The sequence below is a fragment of the Aspergillus saccharolyticus genome (genome assembly GCF_003184585.1).
Source record: "Aspergillus saccharolyticus JOP 1030-1 unplaced genomic scaffold BP01scaffold_47, whole genome shotgun sequence".
Taxonomy (NCBI): Eukaryota; Fungi; Ascomycota; class Eurotiomycetes; order Eurotiales; family Aspergillaceae; genus Aspergillus; species Aspergillus saccharolyticus.
In genome coordinates this window covers 213876-230173 of record NW_020290657.1, presented here as the reverse complement: position 1 = coordinate 230173, position 16298 = coordinate 213876, and the positions used below count along the sequence as shown (strand labels likewise).

The 16298-nt window shown below is 51.9% G+C and overlaps 4 protein-coding genes and 2 non-coding genes across 6 annotated transcripts; 4 read left to right on the top strand and 2 right to left on the bottom strand.

Moving 5' to 3' along the window:
• Positions 1-1075: 1075 nt before the first annotated feature.
• Positions 1076-1147, top strand: BP01DRAFT_t289. The gene has a single exon. It is a non-coding gene; the product is annotated as a tRNA-Met (tRNA).
• A 2356-nt stretch (positions 1148-3503) lies between these two features.
• Positions 3504-3575, top strand: BP01DRAFT_t290. Its single transcript has one exon. It is a non-coding gene; the product is annotated as a tRNA-Met (tRNA).
• A 2162-nt stretch (positions 3576-5737) lies between these two features.
• On the top strand, positions 5738-7381 carry BP01DRAFT_169690 (glycoside hydrolase family 16 protein). The gene is made up of 4 exons (XM_025570766.1): positions 5738-5923; positions 5980-6534; positions 6593-6967; positions 7031-7381. The coding sequence occupies exons 1-4, from the start codon at positions 5827-5829 to the stop codon at positions 7096-7098; spliced, it is 1095 nt and encodes a 364-aa protein (XP_025427454.1). The 5' UTR covers positions 5738-5826; the 3' UTR covers positions 7099-7381.
• A 1643-nt stretch (positions 7382-9024) lies between these two features.
• Positions 9025-10573, bottom strand: BP01DRAFT_327831 (MIP/aquaporin family protein). The gene is made up of 3 exons (XM_025572925.1): positions 10383-10573; positions 9619-10261; positions 9025-9453 (listed from the first exon to the last, which is right to left on the bottom strand). The coding sequence occupies exons 1-3, from the start codon at positions 10553-10555 to the stop codon at positions 9229-9231; spliced, it is 1041 nt and encodes a 346-aa protein (XP_025427453.1). The 5' UTR covers positions 10556-10573; the 3' UTR covers positions 9025-9228.
• Positions 10574-11949: 1376 nt separating this feature from the next.
• Positions 11950-14318, top strand: BP01DRAFT_169679 (glycerol kinase). Its single transcript, XM_025570765.1, has 4 exons — positions 11950-12231; positions 12282-13270; positions 13345-13511; positions 13632-14318. Exons 1-4 carry the CDS (start codon positions 12098-12100, stop codon positions 14166-14168), a joined length of 1827 nt encoding a protein of 608 aa, XP_025427452.1. The 5' UTR covers positions 11950-12097; the 3' UTR covers positions 14169-14318.
• On the bottom strand, positions 14318-16215 carry BP01DRAFT_407189 (cytochrome P450; the record flags this gene model as incomplete). The annotated part of the gene is made up of 3 exons (XM_025578789.1): positions 14318-15356; positions 15422-15995; positions 16056-16215. The coding sequence occupies 3 exons, from the start codon at positions 16213-16215 to the stop codon at positions 14468-14470; spliced, it is 1623 nt and encodes a 540-aa protein (XP_025427451.1). The 3' UTR covers positions 14318-14467.
• Between the last annotated feature and the right edge of the window lie 83 nt (positions 16216-16298).

The window sequence follows — 16298 nt, the reverse complement described above, 5'->3', positions numbered from 1 at the left end:
TAAGTAAAGGCGGAGGGAGAAGTGGTACAGTTACAGGGTGGGTGGTAATTAGTGGTGGTGGTGGTGGTGGGATTGTACGGTCGGCGCCCGGGTGTGAGCGGACCTGCGCAGAATTGGTAGCAAGCTGAAGTGAGCACAGCAGCGTGGTTTGGTGGTTTGAGGCTCTGACTATGACCAGCCGCTAAACCCAACCAGGTAGTCAAGCTCTTTTTTAGCTGAGTCAAAAGGCCGGAGGGTCCGACCGTGTGGCTGATAGACTACGTACTGTGTAAAAGGAGAGAAGAGGAGTGCACGTCGGAGTACAGTACAGTCCTGCCGTACCAGATTCCAGACAAAGACCCGGGAAGGAAAATCTCGATCACTGGTAATGATGTCAAGAGCTGACTGCTCTCCCGCACAGAGAGTACATTCTTCATTTCATGCAGGACGAAACCAACCCAAGGTCATGTGTAATTTGGAACCTGACTAATTCTCATCCCATGTTACTGGGAGGAGGGTGTGATATCTGGGGATTACATGGTCCGTGGGGATGTCTGTGCTTTTTTGACGGAAATCCTTACCTTTGGTTGCTGGTTGTCTGCACTCTCGTCTAGCCATCAGGTCTGGTGCTGTAGGATTTTCCATGCCAGCGGGCCGATGCATCAGTAATCTGTATTTATGACTATTATCTTACTTGAGACGCAGTTGTGCAATAGACGGCCTAGAGGCCAGACGTTTCATGTTTCAAAGGCGTTGGCGAGCGGTTGAGCTCCAAAGTATAATGCGATGAGAGTAGCTATATATAGTTTAGCAGCTAGGAAGGTAATCTGGCTAGCTGCTGTTCGATCAAAGCCTATAGATTCAGATCCGAACCCGATCGCGAGAAACCTCTGGGATGCTCTTACTGGGCTTCTACTTAATTCTAGTCACATCAGGGTATCCCGTGTCGGATAGCCGGTGGATTTGAAAGATTGGCTGCCTCAAGGGATTTTATAACCAAGGAAATCCACGCTTTAGAAGAATCTCTGCAGTAGATGCCTTAAGTGGTTGAGCCTGGAATATAAGAACATATATGAGGACGTATTTTGTGACTCACAGCATGTTAGCTCAGGGGAAGAGCGCCGGGCTCATAACCCGGAGGACCCTGGATCGAAACCAGGACATGCTATATGATTATCTTTTTGCTCTTTTCCCCTTTCCACCATTAGGGGTTCCTTTAGTTTCTCTTTGTCGTTACGGGTCTACAGAATGATCTTCTTTCTTGCAGGAGACTGCGACGACCTAACTGGATCGCGCGTGCTGACTGATTACCACCGTCGAGGGCTGCCTCTCTCGACAGTCCAGTGGCTCTTAGTTAATTCCAGTTTAGTCTCCTAAGGCTGTTAAACCGCGCACATTGTACTATGACGCATTTGAGATCTTCAAGGTATTGTATTCGAAAATGACAATCTTACGCAGTCAGTTATATATTTATGTGGCTGATCCGTCCAGCAGCCCCGAGACTCCAATGCAGTTGGGCAAGCTCTAGCATGTCGAGATCATCAGAGGCGAGAGTCGACGCCGAGCTTCCAAGAAGAACACACTCTCTAAGCAGTCACAATTCCTGGCTCAGATAAACCATGCCTCGTCGAGACCCTTACTCGTCCACTGCGCCAGGCTAGTCTGGCAGATGTTCGCTTGCTGGATCCGAACAAGCCCGTCGATTGTGAGAGAGTATTTCTTTTTTCCTTTTCTTCCCTCCTTCGAGTAATTGACGCAACGTCATGCGAAGGCCGTGCTACCATGTACTGTGACCCTTCTCTTCTTATACCTGGAATAGGCTCACAGGAGACGAAGGCGGACGGAAGACTTTATGTTACCAGTGAGAAGAATCGACAAGATGAGGGCCGCGAAACCAATCACCTACTCCAGGCTCTAGAGATCCTGATACCCTTCGCAGCAGTCAAGTAGGTTGTGTTTTTGGTTAGGCTTGTCGACAACGGGGACGCGTATAGTTGTAGCCTCAGCAACGATTGGAAGAATAATAATGTTACCACGAGTCACCATTAGTTGCCTGCACTCTCTCATTCCAGATGTATACAACCCCAGCGCCGGATGAAGGTAATCCCAGGTCCTTATCTCTCTGCCCAGCGCGTCTCTTTCTCGAATTCTTCTCTCTCTTTGCCTCTCATTATCTGCAGACCCACCCTTCTCAGCCTCGAGAAAAACTTCACGGCTTCATCAAAAGTCTCGTCACTTGCCCAGACATCTCTATTCACAATCTCTTTAATACTGTCAAAGAGATCTTACACCTCGTTCCACCCCTCCCCATCTTGCAAATGCTTTATTCGCTCGTCCTCAGTAAATAGAATGGACAATTTCCTTCTACCCTCAATTCTTTCCAGATACCTATATCTAATCCTATACCACTTCATCAGAAACATCAGATAGTGGATTACCTTTCAACATTGATGAGCGCCTCCCGAAAGAATACAATATCATCATCCCACATATCACAAGCCTACTCCACGGGCAGGCGCCTTATTTTCCCATAGTCCAAGTAGAAAGCTTCTGCTAGAATTGGTTTTTTTACCTCTAGTTTCAATCAAATAAAGTTAGAAAATGGCTGACCTGCATATTTGTCGTTTGATCTCAACCTTTCGTTCTTCTTCAAGGTCATCAAAGTTACCAGGACGCTTCAGCATTATACTACCCTGATAGTCCATAAGCGGGGAAGACTAAGCCTAAAGGAGAAGGGAACTCGGAGCACAAGTCGGACCTACCAAAGACATAAACTCTTGTCACATACACAACACAGTAAGTCGAAGATGATCCGTTCTGTTGGCTTACAAGCTCCATCGTGGCAACTTCGGAGGCAGTTGTGTAAAAGGACGTGCCGGCGTTCGGATTTGGGATGCATGCTAGGATTGTCTCCCCGGTCGTTCAACTGAAGACGGATATTTGTTATATCCAGCTTCCGCCAGCTTTACGATTGAAACACACCTGTTTGATTTCATAGCTTTGGGCGCAACATTTTGAAGCTCGGCAACATAGAAGACCTTGTACCTGTCTTGCTTCTGTCTTTCCTCATCCCATATCCAGCGACCACTGGCTTAGCGAAAGAATTTGTCATGTTCAGGTTGTGATGTTGTTCTTGTATGGTTGGAGTTACTCATGTTGCGGGGACCAAGTCTCGCACACAACGCTGAAAAGGCCCTTTGAGTGTTCTCGGCATACCACCGTTAGGAGACAAGAACATCGTCTGCCGCGGAAAAGACGAATTTACATGGTCGCAGTGTTGGATGGTTGAAGAAAATGGATGGCTGAGACTAAGTACCTAGTAGGTAAGTAAGGAAGTAGGTACAGGTACCTACCTACTACTACCTGACATAGACCTCATTGCCGGTCGTTGTTATTGGTTGAATGGAGGGCTTGACTTTCGTTCATGGCTTGAACTACTCAGGTACGTATGGAGCGAGGCCTGCTGTGTGCGAGCTGTTAGTCATGGGTTATGAATGCTTTGCGGAAACAAATGACATCAATTAAGCATGTTAGCTCAGGGGAAGAGCGCCGGGCTCATAACCCGGAGGACCCTGGATCGAAACCAGGACATGCTAAACCTTCCTTTCTTTTTTGATTTTTGACCTTGCATAATATATATCATCTGGATTGCTCAGCTCTTCACAAAACCTGCAACCCTAATCCCTACAGCCGCGCGTGCTTCGAGCCCATCTGCTCCATCCTCCGCATAGAATCCGACAAAGAGTGCCTCGGCAGACATACCTATCTATAGTCTACACACATACACGTATAGACTCCTTACTGAGCAACTTTACCGATTTTAACTAATTTCTCACTCCTAAAGTGCCTCTCGAAGACTGACTTTGATGATCACGATTCCTGTGACCATTGGTAATCCCCCGCGTGGTATCACTGCACTCACCATCTGGCCTCACAATCTGGATACTCCCGCTGCTCACTCGCAATGCTACCTAATTCAGACTCTCAACAATGAAGATATTGTCATCGAGGGAACATCGAATTTGCGGTCCAAACCTTCGGTTTCTTAGCCAGATCAGCATCCCGTTCACCCTTTCGCACTTGAATTCTCCAGTCTCTTTCGTTGACACATTGTGCACATGCCTGCTTCTCGAGACTCGTGCCCATATATACATATTTTGAACATGTGGACTAGTACCATTGAGCACGGCTCTTAAGACGCAACTGCTCTTGGATCCCAGCAGCTTCGAGGGTAAAAAGTTGATGATAGTTACAATAAGAGTGAGGAGAAGGGACGTGCCCGGTGGAGGGGCCCTTCCCCGCTGCTAGTTCCACACCATGCTCGAAATCAGGGCATGCCTTCGATCACAGCATGTCTATTACCAAGATTCCATCACCCTCGAGCAGAGTGCGCGACATCTGAGCTTGAAGTCGTGAACATTACATCCAGTGATTTCCTAATCACTCACACACTTGCAGCATGCCCGGGTGTGGAGTCAATCTTGGCGATTTCTGTTGGGTCGCTTGTATTTACCATGTATGCACAATTATGAGGATCCATGCTTGCTACGCTGATCATCAAAACGCCGCATCCGAGGCACAAGGCACAAGGCACAGGGCACAAGCACTGATAAGATTACTGACCTGACCACTGCTGACTGCACCCAAGCTTGAGACCCAGATCTAATAACTACGTACTTCTAACCCGAAAATAACCGTTCTCGAGAACCTCTCACCGATGACCTCAAGTTGTTTGAAACAACGCAACAGCAAGGCAGAGAGACGCAATTTCGACCAAATCGGAACGCCGATGATGAGGCGTCAGCGGTGTCAGGATGCAGCTAGTGGCCAGCATGCGACTGCAGCAGCCACGCAATGCAGTGGCCGTCGAGGGCAGAGCGTCATTCCAGCTGCATGCGCGGCAGATTGCCAGGCACCAATGTGCCCCGCTCCGGCCGAATGCTTGCAGGTCCAACAACAAACAACATGTCATTGTTGCAGCTCACCGGCAGAAGTCTTTTGCCCGCCTGAAGTGCAAGACTGGCAGATTGCAAGTACAAGACAAAATTGAGGAGGCTGGGGATGGGGCGGATAGACGGTGCTAAAATAGTTAACCGTCGGGTGGCGGTTGATGCTATTGTTAGAAAAGCGGAAGTTGCATAGCTATGTGATATGACACCAGAGTTGATGATGATGCAGTTGACGGTGTTGACTTGATGAGATGAAGTCAAGGAGTCAACCAGGCTGGTCAGCTAAATTTACAATAGAGTACCGGAGTGTACTGTGCTTATTGTGAATTGGACCTGAATACGGTACTTACTTCTCTATGTTGAATTGTTATGAATTGGGAAGCAATGAATTTCGATGCTAAGAAACCGCCTTACGTAAGGCAGCGTCACTTGAGGATGCTTTGACCGCCGCTTGCAGGGAACCAATCAAATCCCCGCACTGGAGATACTTCCAGGCTATCTGCCCGATTGGGTAAAATGGGGAGTGGGAAAAGCGAGAGGCTGGACGATTCATACTCCTCTTCATCTTCAACTTCCAAGCTCCACTACCCCTTCCAGTTCCTGCATATGAGCCATGGCTGTCTCGTGTGCTTATAATCTTAAAAATGCTTTGCCTCCCCATTCCAAGTGACATTCTCTTGTCAATTCCCCAACACGTGGTGGGCCTGCCGATTGTATAAGGTACCTAGGTAGTACTACCTGATATCCGGCCTCCAGTTCGCTCAGACCACTTGCACATAGTTACACGGACGCCTCCAAACTTGCTCCCTAGGCTCGATTCTGGGCTCACTTACCAATATATCATCCCCTCGTTGTGCCTTATAACTGTCGCCCAACTGCCGACAACGTATCTCCTGCTATGCAGATCTCTCGACTCGGGGCCGTCTTAGGTCTCTTCTCATACTTTGGCCTGGCTACGGCTCAGACATACACGAGCTGCGATCCTCTGGACAAGAGTACGTCTTTCAATCTATGCTGAGAAAAGAGAAAGCAAACTAATCACCCTGGTCAGCCTGTCCTGCGGACACCGCACTGGGAAAGTCTGCATCCTATGACTTTACTTCCGGAAGCTCCTCCGCCTTTGAGGCAACGGGTACCCCCACGTATAGTGACGATGGGGTTGCATTCACAGTGGCCAAAGAGGGGGATGCCCCCTTGATTCAATCCAAATGGTACATCATGTTCGGACGGGTTGAATATGTGATCAAAGCAGCTCCCGGAACCGGTATCGTCAGCAGTGCCGTATTGCAATCGGACGACTTGGACGAGATTGATTTGGAATGGCTTGGTGGAAATGACAACGAGGTACAGAGCAACTATTTCGGAAAAGGGGAGACCACCCCCGACAATCGAGGAGCAACCCACAGCGTCGCCAACTGTCATGACGAGTTCCATACATATACCGTCGATTGGACCAGCGAGCAGCTTGTGTGGCAGATCGACGGAAAGACTGTGCGGGTGCTTACCCCCGAAACTGCCAATGCCAACCAGTACCCCCAGACACCGATGGTGGTGAAAGTGGGAATCTGGGCGGGCGGTGATCCAAACAATGCACAAGGCACGATAGGTAAGGCATACCGCCAATGCGCTTCTAGGGTCTGACAGCGTGCTAATTCCTGCGGCAGACTGGGCCGGTGGAGAAACTAATTACAGTGCTGGGCCGTACACCATGTACATGAAGTCCCTCGAAGTCACGGACTACTCGACTGGATCGTCATACTCATACAGTAACAAGAGTGGACTGTGGGAGTCAATCACCTCGGATGGAGGCAAGATCAACGGCAATATTGGTGCTGACACAATCTCTTCCCAATCGGCCCCGACTATAACGGCGACGGTCAGCATCCCGATTCCCTGGCCTGGTACGCATCGCGAGACTTCAAGTTACGTGACTCCCGACGTCTGGCCTTGGGTTACTGGGACAGGAGCAGCCGCCTACACCGGTACTTGGTCCTATTCAGGTTCCGGACAAATCCAGCCGCCAAGTGCGGCTTCCGTGAGTGAGCATCTCCAGTACGAATCTGATGACTGCTTGAACGCAAACTGACTTGAGCCATCAACAGTCTTTCTCCCAGTCTACATCAGTCTGCTCGCGGTCTGTGCCGGCTTCATCATCCCCCTTCGTCTCTAGAACTGGCTCGAAGGTCAGCCTGGGACGGACCAGTACGATAGCGACCAGCTTGATCACGCCGACGAGGACCAGCTCGATAGCGACAAACCCAATCATGACGAATTCGTCTTTGACCAGCCTCACGAGGACCAGCTTGAGGACGAGCAGCGCGATGGTGTCCAGTCCTATTATGACTAGCTCATTGCTGAGCAGTCCGACAGTGGCCAGTTCGATTGTGGCTAGCTCGGCGACAACCGGCTTAATGACTAGTCCTCAATCTGGCTCGACATTCACCGGCTCAAACACAGCCAGATCGATAATGGCCAGCACGACGATTACTAGCTCGATGGTCACTAGCCTGCAAACCGGATCGACCTTGACAAGACCCACAATGTCTAGCTCGATGCTTACCAGTTCTATGCTGCAAAGCTCAACTTCTGCCCTTCGAACCTGCCAGAGCAGTCATCGCACAACCCCCTCATCGTTAACCACGACCACAAAGGCCGGGACCACCAAAGCTTCCACGACTGGAACCTCAACTCAAACCTCGCCGACATCTCCAACTGAGACGCTTCATGTAGCACCCAATGCCAACGCAGCAAGCAGTCTCTCCGACGTTCCACTTTTCATGGCTACCATATGTGTGCTCATCTCGTTCACACGGGCCTTGGTCTGAAACTGGCCCGACCCGCCGCAAATGGCTCACCTTTACGAATTATGTTATACTCATGCATATGATCATTGCGAGACGATATATTACGACATGATACGCAATCACTAATGATGGACGACTTTTAATGAACAATTTATTTCTCTAATATATGTATGACATCGAGGTGCTAGTGAATTTAGAGTCCGCGCCCCACAGGGCTGGCGTTGTCAGGAACCCATGATCTACTGAACCGGATATTAGTACAGCAAAGCAGACTAGAATATACACGCATGACTGGCAAATCGATATAGAGCCGGATGCTATATTTTCCGAGCAAACAATTAATGCACTGTTTGTCTGATTTAGACGTCTTAATACTCTCAGTATCAAGTACTGATATCAAGACCTTGTCAGCCGCTGAGCTATGTACCAGACACCACACCTTGGTCGCTGGAACTATGCCAGTAGTGACAACAGGTGACTTCTCTTGTAAGATGACCTTGAATCAACATCACAGTTAACAAGGCATCGCCACAGCAAGATCAGCAGCTAAAAAGGGTGATCTGACTGTTAGCTACCTAGTCAGGTAATATGTATTTATCCCAAGTGAATGCATCATGTTGGCCTGTTTGTCGATTCCACCTGCGTTTGTCGCCCCCAGCCCACACTTCCTCTCCCACCATCACACAGCAATAAATCCCTACTCTTGTCCTCCTGGCAGGCTCAACTCACTGGCCCTTCCACTCACATCCCTTGGTCCACAGCTCCTAGAAACCTCATCCACCGGTATCTTGTCTCGTCGATTCTTCCCTTGTAACTTCCTACCAAGGCGTATCACACAAGGTCCATCATCTCATTCAACGAACAGCGAGATTCCTCAAGACCGCCATGGCGGACAGCAAGTCCCTCGCCGACCTCACCACCGAAGTAGGAGCGGCCAAAGTAGAGCTGTGTCTCCTCCTCCTCCTCCACCGGCTTGATTCTATCGACGGAAATTGTCTCGGATTTGTCTGAAAAACCTGCCCAGCCTTCCCGTGGGATTGGCAGATTGGTCTTTAGCATAGCTTTGACCCAAGAGATGTTCACTTCAAGCATTGTTTTTCCACCCTCCGAACCTGGAAATGTAACCATCTATCCCATGTAGGAAACTCTCAAAATCAATCACTGGCATGCTCAGTAACCTACTGTGGGTCTTATGTGAGTGTATCTTGTTAGTAAACTAGGTACTCAAACGAAGAGGGCTCAAGTGGCTTGCAGAATACACACACACACACACACACACACACACACACACACACAAACACACACAGACAGACAGACAACAGAGAAACAGACAGACACACACACACACATAGACTCCTTTCTAAAGAAATCATCAAAAGAGCGAAAAATAAATCCCATCACGTACTCATACTCTAGACGCACATGAAATCAACACCCATCTCTTTTACTGCTCTTCTCTCCGGTCCCAATTCCCCCCGGCCTTGGTCTTTACCCAATCAAACAGGACTCTCTTCCGCATCAGCCCGGACCTGACGCCGCCTTCGCCGACGAGAAGGCAGATGAGTCTTGTACCTTCCCCCAAACCCGCTCAAAGGTTGAAGAAGCCGGCCCAGACCCAGAAGCGGGGAGTCGTTGACCACGCTGTCGGTGCCGGTGTAGAGGAAGACGTCGTAGAGCCAGCCGCCAAAGGTGCAGCCGAGGAAGGGGGCGATCATTGGGATCTAGGTTCTGGGTTTAGTGGGGAGAGGTAGTACGGGGCGAGGCGGGGGGGGGAGGGGGGGGAGAAACCATAGATGTGTTTTTATTGGGTTGGGAGATTAGGAGGAATGAGGATTTATTTCATGATATAGATGATCGTGAGAAGACGGGTAAGAGTGACCACTTACCCAGAAGTAATACCCCCCCGCCTTCCATACTTCAGTCCCGTATCCGATCATATATGTCACTAGTCGAGGCCCAAAGTCCCTAGCCAGGTTGATCGCGTATCCGGTTTCCCAGCCGAAGCAGGCGCCGATACCGAAGATGAGGAAGAACATGGCTAGCGGCATCGTAAAAGGGAGACGGGGGGTGGTTGCTGGTGGTGTGGTGGTCGTTGGGACAGAGGTACTGTCGCTGCTGTCTTTTGGGTTGCTATGTTGGTGGTTGTTTTTGGCGGGCTCGTGCTCGGTATTATCCTTTATGGCGAAGATTCCAAACATCAAGATGGAACTTGCTATGAACTCGGAAAAGAAGGCGCCGGTCCGCGTCATGAAGGGCGCAGGGTAGGTGCTGAATATGCCTGCGGTGGCGGTGGGGGAGGAGCCTGGCACTGTCCGGATCGTGGATCCGCCCTCGTAAACGTCGATAGCGGAGCGGTAGTTGGCATAGACGATGGCTGCTCCGCACATGGCGCCGAGGAGCTGGGAGAGGATGTAGATCGGGAACTGGCGCCAGGGGAAGCGGCGGAGCAGGCAGCTGGCCAGGGTAACGGCTGGGTTGAGGTGAGAGCCTGACGGGCTGGAGACGTAGACTCCGAGCATGACGCCTAGTCTGGAGTGTGTGGAATCGTTAGTTCAGATGGACAAAGGAAAAACGTGGCGATGCCGGGGACTAGGTTATGTGCTTGTGCGAGTTCTCGAAAGTTGGGATAGGAAAGCGACGAAAGCCTTACCCCCAGCCCCAGGTGATCGATTGATACTCGCCTTTTTCTTTCTGACTGAGCAGCACCTGCGCTACCACCCCGTTACCGAAGAGCATCATTATCATAGTCCCGAAGAATTCGGAGAAGGCATGGTGGAGGAGACGTCGGATTTGGCTCCATCGCTGCTGAATGAGCATCGGCATGAACTCGTCCCCTGTCAGATGAAGGACAGCAACGGAGGCTTCAGCGTGCTTGCTCGTGCTGGCTAGGGTTATGCTGCTCTGAACGAGAGGATCCGCCATGGGGAAATGCTAGAATTGGTCCATTTCGGAGGGACGGCCGGGTGGCGGGGGTACAGAGAAGTGTTTATGTATGTAGAGGTACCAGGTTCAGGAGAACTCGCCGAGATGTAGAGGAGAAGGATCAAAGGACGTGGTGGAACATGTTGCTACTAGCTTGGTGGTGTATATCCTCCATGGTACGACCTTCACATTCACTCCGTCCTTACAAGTCGGAGGGTTAGTGTCATTTGTCTCGATGGCTTCAAAACGGTACTTCTGGCCAACATGACTGTTTGACACTCAGCACGACTTTGAGCCTAGAGACAGGACTGTTGTGCATCTCCTGAATGAGCTTGTATGGTGGAACTGGGTAACAGACCGGCATCTAACCATTGCCCGATGAGAAGGACGTATAACATCAGGACCGTTGGCCAGCAGCCCGTTGGTACCGATGCGTTCGAGCTAGCTTGGCATTCTTTGTGACAGGGCTGGAACAACCGATGATATGATAGATGTTGCATTGTCAGGTAGTATATTAGATTGATCAACTCGCCTCATAGGACCAGGTCCGCCCATCTCACGAGTATTGGACGTTGCTCTTGTCCTACAGACCTTCTGCTCATTGGGCGATTGAGTATCCTCGCGCGACCTGCAGATATGCTGCAAGACCAACCCGACAAACCATACTATCGAGATCTGGATTCTAAGATGTGAGGTTGTTTAAGCAAAGAATGGCACTGTTCTCAACGTTAGACTTGGAAGAACGTCCACAATCGGTAACCCACCTTTTCACTGCTCCGATGATGTCTTTACAATAGTTTTCTGCCAACCAAAGCACTTTTTCTGCGATGAGATTCCCTAGAAGGCATTCATGGAAAAGGGGTGGTGAGAATCATGCTTGAGGTCGAAGTGGCGGAACGGCCAACTCTTTCTGAGCCGGCGGACCGACTTTCTTCTCCCTCTCTTCCTCTTCCTCTTCCTCGTCCTCTACTTTTACCTCCCCTCCATCACACTTCGTTACTCCAACAATTCACTCGAGACCTTCAAGTCTCTCAAGCCAAGTGAGCATCGAGATCAACCCCAATGAGGCATTTGCACAGCTGACACCAATCTCTGCTGGAGCCATGGCGTGCTAGCGTCAGGCTCTCTGCGGAGTGTGATCTCTTGATAGCTGCCTGAAAACCTACGCCAAACCGAAACCTTGCAGTGGAGCAGAACACAAAGTGTATGGATAATCGGACTCTAATGAAGGCTGACTGCGCCAGGGGTCGCTAATTATGGAACGTTCAAGCGGCTGGCTGGGTTGTACAAGCATGGTACATTGCAGTCGAGGGGGTATGGCCCCCATGCGGCCTTATTCGTATAACACAGAGAGATCATGGTGTTTCCCGTGACTGCTGAAGCCATTTGTTCACAACTCATGACTTGCGCAAGGAGGTTATCATTCAAATCACTCCCAGCAGAATGGACGGACCGGATGTTTTTGTCGGCGCTATCGACCAAGGCACCACCAGCACTCGATTCCTCATATTCAACCAGGCCGGCGAGATAGTAGCATCTCACCAAGTCGAACTTACACAGATCTTTCCCAACCCAGGGTAAGGCGAGTGCATCCATGCAAGACTGCCTATCACTGACACAGTATCAGATGGCATGAACACGACCCCCTCGAGATAGTCTCGTCCGTAGAAACATGCATTGACGAAGCCATTGCAAAACTCGAGGCCCAATGGTTCTCCCGCACAGACGTCAAAGCAGTTGGCATCACTAACCAGCGCGAGACCACCATCGTATGGGACCATGAAACCGGCGCACCCCTCCACCGTGCGATTGTCTGGACCGACACTAGGTCCCAAGACATCGTGATGCGACTCAAACAACAGCCAGGAGCATCGCAATTGCAGTCGATCTGCGGCCTTCCGCTGTCCACCTATTCATCCGCGTCGAAGCTGCTCTGGATGCTTGCGCATTGCCCCAAAGTGAGAGAGGCCTACGAACGGGGCACGCTGGCTTTCGGTACCGTCGATGCATGGCTTGTGTACCAGCTCAATGGCGGCCCTCAGGCGAAGGTCTTCGTATCAGATCCCACCAACGCCTCCCGAACCATGTTCATGAACCTGAAGACCCTCAAGTACGACGACTACCTGCTGGACTTCTTCGGCATTAAAGGCCGCGTCCATCTGCCCAGGATAGTCCCTTCGTCGGACGCTACCGCCTACGGCTCGCTCGCCCGCGGCGCCCTCGCCGGCACGCCTATCATGGGCTGTCTGGGAGATCAATCGGCCGCTTTGGTCGGCCAGAAGGGATTCTCGCCTGGAATGGCCAAGAACACGTACGGCACGGGGTGCTTTCTCCTATACAACGTGGGCGACACTCCGGTCATCTCCTCGCACGGGTTACTGGCGACCGTGGCGTATCACTTCGACGGGAAGCAGCCCGTGTATGCCCTGGAAGGGAGCATTGCCGTCGCCGGCTCAGGCATCAAGTTCCTCCAGAACAACCTCGAGTTCTTCAAGGACCCGCAGGAAGTCAACGACCTAGCGTCGACCGTCAGCGACAACGGCGGCTGTGTCTTCGTCACCGCATTCAGCGGCCTCTTCGCTCCATACTGGATCGACGATGCAAAGGGCACAATCTGTAAGATGCCCAACCATTCCCCGTCTCCAACACATATAGTATCTCCATCGCTAACATCCTATCCGCAAACTCAGTTGGAATCACCCAATACATCCAGAAAGGCCATCTCGCCCGCGCCATCCTCGAAGCCACCTGCTTCCAGACCAAAGCCATCCTCGACGCCATGGAAAAGGACAGCGGCCATACCCTGGCTGAACTAGCCGTGGACGGAGGAATGAGTAACTCGGATCTAGCCATGCAGGTTTGATTGCCAGAGCCCGCTGAGTCCCAGTCCCAGTCCCAGTCCCAGTTCCAGTCCCAGCTCCAGTACCTCCTAGAAAAGCCCTAATCACCGCAGCTAACTGACCAACCATATCCACAGATCCAAGCAGACCTCATCTCCATCCCCGTCTATCGACCCAAAATGCGCGAGACCACCGCGCTCGGTGCCGCCATCGCCGCCGGCCTGGCCGCGGGCGTGTGGCGCAACTTCTCCGAGCTGCGCGCCCTGAACTATGGAGCGGACAGCGGCGGCACGGTGTTTGAGCCGCGAGCGGAAGTGCGCGAGGAGAGTGCGCGGGCGTTTGCGCTGTGGGAGAAGGCGGTGGCGATGAGTCGCGGGTGGGTGGGCGATAACGACAACGATAAGCCTGGCGCGGTTCGGCATCGTGGTAGCATGCCCTCTGCGGGTGCGAAAAGGGGGCCGGCGAGCTCCGAGATCGTCTCTGGCTTGAACGGGGCGGATGGGCATGCTCGTTTGGTCGCGAGTTTTGAAGCTGCCGCAGCGGAGAGTTCTGCTACCGCTGATCTGGAGGATGCGGAGGAGGAGGATTTGTACCTGGAGTTACGGAGGGTGGAGATTCTACAGAAGTTGAGGAAGGTGAGGAAGGGAAGGAAGGCTGAGTTGGCGAGTTTGTGAGACTGGAATGGATTGGGTCGGGTCTCATGAATACTTCCTTGCGGCAGAGTTCGAGACTAGATTTGAGAAGTGAGGTAGAATCGAGCTGTTATGCACAGAAAGAAACTTGCCAAATTATCACTAACTATTGTAGGCAAGGACAGTGAAGCTATGTTGCTCGTAGTGCAGCATAGTGATACTCATCCCCTTGGTCCCGCGAGTTTTGTCATCCCATGATAACCTTGCACCCACGACATGGTGTCTTTGTGCCAGCCGCATAAATTATAAGCAGGCTGCTGATCCTGGCACTACTGTCGCGACTATTCCTCCTTGGAGACAGCATCCCTCTCACCGTGCCGCTCAAAAACACAATTCAACTCCGCCGCCGGCGTCAGCGTTACATCGAACTTCAAGGGCGGGTCCACGACCTCGTCCTGTCCGCGCGCGGGCAAGGCCTGGATGGCGCGGTAGGCCTGTAAGATGCGCACAACCGTGTAGCCCATCTCGATGGTGGCGAACTGCTGTCCGAGGCAGATGCGCGGCCCGCCGTTGAAGGGGATGAAGTGCCAGGGTTTGGGCTGCCAGCCCGACAGCCACCGCTCGGGAATCCATTTTCCAGGGTCGCAGTACCCGGGACTCCCCGGTGGCGGGTAGTTCTCGGGGGCCCGCTGCATGAGGATGGTGGAGTAGACGACTCGGGTGTTGGCGCGGATGCCCACGGGGGAGAGTCCGTCGGGTCCGCCGCCGCGCGGCAAGGAAGTGTTCTTCAGGGAGGAGCGGACGTTGAAGGGTACCACGGGGTACAGGCGCATGGTCTCGTTGAGCACCGCATTAAGGTACTTCATCTCCTTGAGGTCGAGGTAGGTAGGTTTGCGGTTGGCGGGACCGAGCCCCAGTTGCGCGTCGATCTCTGCGCGGAGGCTGGAGACGACCTCAGGGTGACGTGCGAGCTCAAACAGACAGAAGGAGAGAGTTGCGGCTGTGGTGTCGCGGCCGGCGAGGAGGATGGCAACTAGTTGATCGCGGAGGACCTGAGAATCGCGGGTGAAGCGAGCCAGAGCGTCGAGGAAGGTGTCCTTGCTGGAGACCTTCTGGTCCAGCTCTTCAGGTGATAGAGAGAGAACTCTTTCGATGTACGGCTGCAGGAACTCGTCCATGATGCGAAGATTCCTGCGGAACTCCTTGCGGGGAACGAGGAAGTTGAAGGGGCTACGATTTTGAGGGAAAAGGTTAGTCATTGCTTCTGTTCAGTCTTGACCAGCAGGGGACCATACCCCATTCGAAAGATAGTTGTCTGGCAATGCTGTACGTAGCGGAAAGCTTCAGCGAAGATGGCAGTCGGGTTATGAAGACTGTTTGTTCCTTGACCTAGAAGGTAATCTGTCGCAGCGTCCAGAGTGTACCGAAAGCACAGTGGGGTGACATCAACGACCTTGCTCTCCCTGAAGGAAGGCCCTCCCGCCAGAAGAGGGATTAATTTCTGGATATGTTTCTCAAAGAGTTCGGTGTCCACGATGCGTTCGCGAACGAACATGGGGCGGATTAGATGCCTGGAGCGAGACCACAGCTCACCGTCGGTCGCGAAAATACTGTCTCCTAGGAACTCCTTCCAATCCCGATGAAAGTGTTCTCCCTTACCATAGTCGGCGAATTGGCCGGTGAGCAGGGCCTTGATGTTCTCAGGATCGAATGTGAAGATGACTCGGTTGGAGATTCCGGAGTCGATCTCCGCGGTTTGAGGAAACTCCACCCTTGAGGCGCCTTTGGCATATTTGACGATGTCGTGCCAAAACGACAGGTCCTGATGCTTTGCACTGGCAGCGCTGGCCCTATAGATGTGGTCAAACGCTGTTGTTCAGGCCCGTCAGCGTCTTTCTGCCAAGGTGGTGCTGCAATACAGTGACGTACCATATGGCAGCCTGTGCCGCACACGAGGGGCCCTGCAGCCGAGTCGAGAAATCTCAAGAGATACCTGAATTTTGCGAAGCAGGCCTGCGATGAAAAGAACGCCCAGAAGACATACAGCTGCCTTCCCTGGAGTCATGTGGGTCAGGGTATCCTCAATCATGATTATTGCTGCGTTGCAGTGATGTTGATGGCTTCAACCTTGCTAGAATGAGATCAGGGACTGGCATGGGTTGGCAGTGACAC

Bases quoted from the DNA above. Each gene is read 5' to 3' on its own strand.
- BP01DRAFT_169690 (XM_025570766.1), top strand. From the start codon at position 5,827: ATGCAGATCTCTCGACTCGGGGCCGTCTTAGGTCTCTTCTCATACTTT. The intron at 5,924-5,979 runs GTACGTCTTTCA...CACCCTGGTCAG, and splicing joins CTGCGATCCTCTGGACAAGA to CCTGTCCTGCGGACACCGCA. The intron at 6,535-6,592 runs GTAAGGCATACC...TTCCTGCGGCAG, and splicing joins CAATGCACAAGGCACGATAG to ACTGGGCCGGTGGAGAAACT.
- BP01DRAFT_169679 (XM_025570765.1), top strand. From the start codon at position 12,098: ATGGACGGACCGGATGTTTTTGTCGGCGCTATCGACCAAGGCACCACC. The intron at 12,232-12,281 runs GTAAGGCGAGTG...ACACAGTATCAG, and splicing joins CAGATCTTTCCCAACCCAGG to ATGGCATGAACACGACCCCC. The intron at 13,271-13,344 runs GTAAGATGCCCA...CCGCAAACTCAG, and splicing joins CGATGCAAAGGGCACAATCT to TTGGAATCACCCAATACATC.
- BP01DRAFT_327831 (XM_025572925.1), bottom strand. From the start codon at position 10,555: ATGCCGATGCTCATTCAGCAGCGATGGAGCCAAATCCGACGTCTCCTC. The intron at 10,262-10,382 runs GTAAGGCTTTCG...CACACACTCCAG, and splicing joins TCGATCACCTGGGGCTGGGG to ACTAGGCGTCATGCTCGGAG. The intron at 9,454-9,618 runs GTAAGTGGTCAC...CCCAGAACCTAG, and splicing joins CGGGGGGGTATTACTTCTGG to ATCCCAATGATCGCCCCCTT.